The sequence below is a fragment of the Ciconia boyciana genome, chromosome 1 (genome assembly GCF_034638445.1).
Source record: "Ciconia boyciana chromosome 1, ASM3463844v1, whole genome shotgun sequence".
Lineage (NCBI taxonomy): Eukaryota > Metazoa > Chordata > Aves > Ciconiiformes > Ciconiidae > Ciconia > Ciconia boyciana.
The window spans coordinates 162,849,539-162,856,000 of NC_132934.1; the positions used below are offsets into that span (position 1 = coordinate 162,849,539).

General features: G+C 64.4%; 1 protein-coding gene across 1 annotated transcript; it reads left to right on the plus strand.

Moving 5' to 3' along the window:
* Positions 1-2,022: 2,022 nt before the first annotated feature.
* SOX21 (SRY-box transcription factor 21) lies at positions 2,023-5,421 on the plus strand. Its single transcript, XM_072849981.1, has one exon. It carries the CDS (start codon positions 3,047-3,049, stop codon positions 3,890-3,892), a length of 846 nt encoding a protein of 281 aa, XP_072706082.1. The 5' UTR covers positions 2,023-3,046; the 3' UTR covers positions 3,893-5,421.
* The last annotated feature ends 1,041 nt before the right edge of the window (positions 5,422-6,462 follow it).

Here is a 6,462-nt window from a genome sequence, read left to right on the forward strand (position 1 = left end):
GGCTGGCGTGAAGAGCGGAGAAGGAGCCTCGCTGGAGCCGAGCCCACTCGGGGGCTGAGCCCCCACTCCCCGCGCTGCTCCCCGCGCTCCGGGGGCGCTGGCGGGAACGGGGCCGGGCGGCTCCGGGAGCTTGGTGGTGGCAAGAGGGAGCCGCTGCTGCTTCTCCCCCCCCGAGCACCCTCTGGTAGATGTTATTGGTTCTCACCCTGCTTATGGCGGCGGCTGGGGACGTGCAAACCGCGCTCCCGCCTTCCCCTGAACTGAATTAGTCCGGGCGCTTTCCCGCTGGCACCCACGATGCGAGGGGAAGTCGATCACGCCGGGATCTGATCTGTGCGGAGAGAGCCAGGGGATTAGTGCTCGCCTCTTAGAAGTCAAACACAATAACCTGACATTTGAACGAGCGAAATGAGGAAATCGCTTCCCTGATCAAACGGGAGGGGTTCACGCAGTTGAAAACGCCGGCTGCTCATCTCGGAGCGGGAGATTGCTGGCCGATGGGTCGGTAACCTGACCTCCAGGGCAGGGATACCTGCACCGGGTTGAGCCCCGCTTGGTAGGGCTCCCACCTTCGAGAAGGACCGTTCCCCCGCTAAGCCTAAGCCCCCGCCAGCGCCGGTAGATATCTTAATCTCCCCGCTTCTGACAACCGGTGGGAACTTTATTTTCACAGCTAAATGGATTGTAGGAGGTCAAACGGTGGCAAGGTGGCTTTGGAGATTGAGAGAATTACGTTTAAGTAGTAGTAAATGGGTCGTAAAACACGAAGCGGGAGAAGGTGCGGTTGGTGAGGAGCTGCTCGGCGTTTTACAGGGCGCTCCGGCCGGGACAGGCTGCCGCGGGGCCGGGCGGGCGCACAGGCGGGGAGGGGGCCGGAGGGCACCCGCCGGTGGGTCGCCGGTTTAGGTTTCTTTCCAAACGTCCCGACATCCCCGGAGGTGCCGGGCTTGCGGTGGCGGGCAGAGGCGCGCTGCGGCGGGAAGGGAGGCGGGAACCCAGCGGCCGGAGCCGCGGCCGGAGCGGGCAGGCCGCCGCACGGCGCCCGGGGCCGGCCGGAGGACGCGGCGGGCTGCGGGGCGAGGAGCCCGGGCGAGGCGGCGGCGTGGCAAACAAGTCCCCCGTGGCGGCCGGACAACCCCCCACGGCGATGTCCCCGCCGCCCCCCGGCCCCCGTAGCGGGTCCGGCGGGGGGGGCTCGGTGGCGCTCCCAGGGGGGGGGCTGCCACCCCACTGGTGCATCGCCGCCGGGAAGCCCGGCTCCCGTGCATCGCCCCCGGGGAGCGGCGGAGCGGTGCCGGGCAGAGCACGGGAAGGAGTTAATGGCTTCTTGGAGTCGGCACTTCCACATACCACGGGGGTAAGTCAGCACCGACCCGCCGAAGGACAAACAAGGCGAGCGAGTTCACCCTGACTGACAGGCAGCCGGCGAGGAACACGGTCGGACAGCCCGGGCTGTGGGGAGCGTGAAGCGGCGTACCGAGCGGCCCAGAAAACACGCGTGGACTTTCTTGGGGCGCCACTGGATGCACGCTGCCGCCCGCGCCGGGGGCGTGGGGATGCTCTCCCAGGCGGCCGGCTCCGCCCCTCGGCCCGATCGCCGCACCGGCCCTCCGCAGGGAAACCCCCCACACGGGCAACACCCCTCCGCTGGCACCGGGCGAGGGCAGCCCCCGCCCCCCACGGTCCCGGGCAGCGCGCGGGGGCAGCGCCGGGCACTGGCGGCGGGCGGGGCCGCAGGGGGCGCCGCGCGCATGCGCGGCATCCGGCCCCGCCCCTCCCCGGCCGGCCCGCGAAGGGGGCGGGGAAAGCGGCGACCCCGCCTCTCCCGGCGCGGCGGCCCCGCCCCCGCCTGCCCGCGCGGCGCGCGGCGCGGGGAGGCCGCATGCAAACATATAGGGCGGCGCGCGGCGCGGAGGCATGCAGAGCGCGCGCGCGTTACCTGCCGCCGCGCCGACGGGGCGAGAGGAGGGGGCGACTGCGCCGGCTGCAAGCCCCACCGCGGGCTTTATAACCGGGGCGGCTGCCCGCCGGGCGCGGACCGCCGAGCATTTTAATTAGGAGCCCCCCCTCCTCCGCCTCCTCCTCCGCCGCCGCCTCCGCCTCCTCCCTCCGCCCCCCGCCGCTCCCGCCCGCCCCACCGCCCCTCCGAGTCGGCGGCCAAGAAAACCCAGAGAGACCTGGCGGCTGCCGGAGAAGGGGGAGCCGCGCGGCAGGCGGAGCGCCCCGCAGCCCGCCCGAAACTTGGCGAAGTTTGTCCGGCGGCGAGAACCAGGAGGCCGCGGCGCCCGGCGGCCGCTTGCGACCGGCGCCCGGCGAGGATGTGCGAGGAGCGGGCGGCTCGCCGCGCCCCCGCGGGCGGAGCGGGGCGGCTGTGAGCGGGGCGGCCCGCGCCCCCGGGGCCTCCCCGCAGCGCCTGAGCCGCCGCGGGCCTCGTCCCGCCCGGCCCCGCACCGCGCCGCGCCGCGGCGGGCAGCCCCCCGAGCTCCGCGGGCGGCGATGGCTCCGGGCGGGCTCTGATCGCCGCCCCGCCCGGGGCTCGCCGCCGCACCGGAGACGGCCGAGAAGCATCGCGCCCGCCGCGAAGCGAGGACCCCCCCGCCCCGCCCCGCGCCGCTCGCCTGCCGCCGGCTCCCGCCCTCGCCGTCGAGACTTCGCTGCCGTCCCGCCTGGACTCGGGCCGCTCGCCGGGAGCCCCGAGGAAGAGCCCTGGCCCGGAGGTCGGCGGCGCGGAGAGAGGCTCCACGGCCCCGGCGGGGAGCGGCGCCCGTCCCGCCCGCCGCAGCGCCCTGACGGGGGGGAGGCGCCGCCGCCGCCGCTCGGCAGCGCCCCGCGCCCGGAGCGGGGCCGCCGGGGGCCGCCGCCCCGCACCCGCCGGAGCCGGAGCCGGAGCCGGAGCCGGTGCCGCCGCGCCGGAGCACCCGCCGAGATCGCTTTCGGGGGAGCGGAGCGCCTCGGGGCCGCGGAGGAGGAGGCGGGAGAGGCGCCCGGAGGAGGCGGCCGCCAGCGCGGGGCGGGCGGCGGCTCGCCGGGGCGGTGGGGGGACACCATGTCCAAGCCGGTGGATCACGTCAAGAGGCCGATGAACGCCTTCATGGTGTGGTCGCGGGCGCAGCGGCGGAAGATGGCCCAGGAGAACCCCAAGATGCACAACTCGGAGATCAGCAAGCGCCTGGGCGCCGAGTGGAAGCTGCTGACCGAGTCGGAGAAGCGGCCCTTCATCGACGAGGCCAAGCGGCTGCGGGCCATGCACATGAAGGAGCACCCCGACTACAAGTACCGGCCCCGGCGGAAGCCCAAGACGCTGCTCAAGAAGGACAAGTTCGCCTTCCCCGTGCCCTACGGGCTGGGCGGCGTGGCGGACCACGAGCACCCGCACGGGCTGAAGGCGGGCGGGCTGCACGGCGGCGCGGCCGGCGGGCTGGTGCCCGAGTCGCTGCTGGCCAACCCCGAGAAGGCGGCGGCCGCCGCCGCCGCCGCCGCCGCCCGCGTCTTCTTCCCCCAGTCGGCCGCCGCCGCTGCCGCCGCCGCCGCCGCCGCCGCCGCCAGCAGCCCCTACTCCCTGCTGGACCTGGGCTCCAAAATGGCCGAGATCTCCTCCTCCTCCTCTTCCTCGGGCTCGGGGCTGCCCTACGCCTCCTCGCTGGGCTACCCCGGCGCCGGCGGGGCGGGCGCCTTCCACGGGGCCGCTGCCGCCGCCGCCGCCGCCGCGGCCGCCGCCGGGGGGCACACGCACTCGCACCCGTCGCCCGGTAACCCGGGCTACATGATCCCCTGCAACTGCAGCGCCTGGCCCGGCCCGGGGCTGCAGCCGCCGCTGGCCTACATCCTCCTGCCGGGCATGGGCAAGCCCCAGCTGGACCCTTACCCCGCAGCCTACGCCGCGGCCCTATGACCCGCGGCCGGAGGGTGCCCGCGCAGAGCCCCGGCGCCCGCCTAGAGGGGTGCCGGTGCATCCGTACGGCCGGGGAGGGGGCGACCCGCCGCCGGCGCCGCGGGGGTACGGGGCCGGGGCCGGGCCGGGGCACGCGGCGGCGGAGAGCGCCGGGGCCGCCGCCGACCTGTTGCGCGTCGCCGCCCGCCGCCCCGCGTAGAGCTTGTGTGTGTTGCATGCGGTCTTTGCAGATAGCCGAGCTGAAAAAGAAGAGAAAAAAAAAAGAAAAAAAGAAGAAAAAAAAAAAAAGCAACCCACCCGCCCTGCCCCCAAAAGTGCTTATTCGGGACAGACACGGGGAGCTCCGTCCCTCCGCCGGCTCCTCCTCGCCGCGCTGCTCTTCCTTCGGCCGCGGGCGCTCCCCTCCCTCCGCTCCCCACGCCCCGCGCGGTGCCGAGCTCGGAACGGGGCGGCTGCAGCACCGCCGCCGGGGGCGGGGGAGGCCCGGGCAGGGCGAGGTGCGGCCCCGGTAAAGGTGTCCGTAGCCCCTCGTGGGCGAGCGGGAGCAGGAACCGCGCGAAGAAAGAGTCGGCGGCGTGGGGTGCTGCCCGCCCCCCTCCGCGCCCTGTCCCGCGTGGGTTCCTGCCGTCCGCTGTTACGGGACGCTGCCAGGCGCGGGTGGTGATTTCCACGAGAGGAAAGGCGCGTGGCTCTCGGTCCCCGTGTGTCCCCCCTCCCCTCCAGTAGTTAAATCTCACCCTCAGACTGTAAATTTGTATATCTCTGTGGAAACGTTAGGTCTCGGATTGAAAACGCTGTTACTTACTTCGCCCACGGTCGATTCAGTTTTAACCTGAAAAAAAAAAAAAAAAAAAAAAAGGAAAAGGAATGCCTTTCAAAGGGAATAAAAATATTGCGGGACCGCTCGGGGATCGCAATATTATCTAAGGTTAAATCAGACTTTTTTGTCTGAGTGATAATTATCTATTTATTATTTAGCTGAAATGAAACAGAGCTTTGCTTTGACAGAAGAGTATTCTCATTTAAAAGAAAATCCGTCTCCCCCCCCAACATGAAGTGTTTCACATGTGTTTTGGAGTACCCTATCTGTTCAGCTTATTTTAGAGCGACTGCAATTCAATTGCAAATGGCGATTAAAGGGGGGGGAAAAAAAAACCCAACAACAAATTTTAGAGAAAAAAATCCTTCATCAGTTTAGAGTTCTTTTTTGGTTTACTTTTGTAATGTGTATATTTTGACTAATGTTTGTGAATGAAGCTGGCTAACATGTATTTAGTTTCATTTTGGCTTTATGTAATATAAAGTAAAAAAAAAAAGATTAAGTATTGGTTTTAACATTTACGTGTAAATGGTTTTCTTGTGTGATCTTCTAATTTAAAGTTAGACGTCTAAACTATATCTGTAAATTAGATTCCGACTACCACTCTGTTCATTTTTGAACAAAGAGTTTAAATAAAGCCTGAAGCAGGGAAAAGAGAAAATCCTCTATTTCTTGTTGAATTACTAACAAGATTTTTATCTGAATTGCCCTTACGTGCCTGGTCCAGGTGAGGTGTAAGGTATCCTCTAAAGGCTGTCTTTGTTTCACTTCTGAATAGATTTACTAGGAAATCTAAATCAAGCCGTTGTTATTCAGAGCCAAAACCCTGATTTATCACATTTTTAATCGTGAATAGGAAAGAAGATTAAAAAAACCCCCCAAAAAAACCAAGTTGTCGTATTATCTTTTAAAAAAAAAGGCATTCATGGACCAGCAGAACAGAGTTCACTGAATACACTGAGACCCTTCAAAGCATTGCATCGGTTTCCAGTAACGTTTTCAGAGTGGAAAGTTGCCTGACCACTTTATCTGGTTAGCCCCAGAGCTTCGCCACTTAAACCCGTGTAATCTGTTCACCTCTCTGAGCAATATCTCTGCTTTATTCCCGGAGTATTTTTCGCGGGGGTTCCCAGTGATTGCTGCATAAACCTAACACCTTTTTTTTGCCTCTAAACGCCTCTCCCTCTCCTTAGTGCCCGAAAATGGGGTTTTCGAAGGTCAAGCCAGCAAACCTCCGCACGGGAGTTTACATGCAGGAGGGAAAGGGGAGCAGGGGGAAGCGGTCCGTCCTTTTAGCAAGGGAATTGCGAGCATCGCACACCGTGAATACCTGCAAGGCAATAAAACAGAGCCAGTCGCCTTACCGAGGTGGCAAACCCCGGCTCGTTTTCTATGTCTGTGTGCAAATATTTGAGGTGTATGTATGTATGAAGTGTATACATCTATCTATCTATATCTCTTTTCCTCCAGAGTGGTTGATTGCACTCCTAACTGTGACAATAGCAATAGCTCCTGAGCAAACGCCTTCCACATCAGCCTTCCCCTTGGAATTACGTTCAAAAAGTGGAAAGTTGGGGAGATTTGCGGAACAGCCTGTTCGTTTGACCCTGATTCACTAATTAAAACGATCCTGCTTTTGTTATTCCCCCAGCGCTTTGCAATATTATAAGTTAATTCATATGGTTCTGAGCGATTATGCAAAACTAATTTGGACTGTCCAGGGGTAATTATCCCTGACACGGTTAATTAA

Bases quoted from the DNA above. Each gene is read 5' to 3' on its own strand.
- SOX21 (XM_072849981.1), top strand. From the start codon at position 3,047: ATGTCCAAGCCGGTGGATCACGTCAAGAGGCCGATGAACGCCTTCATG.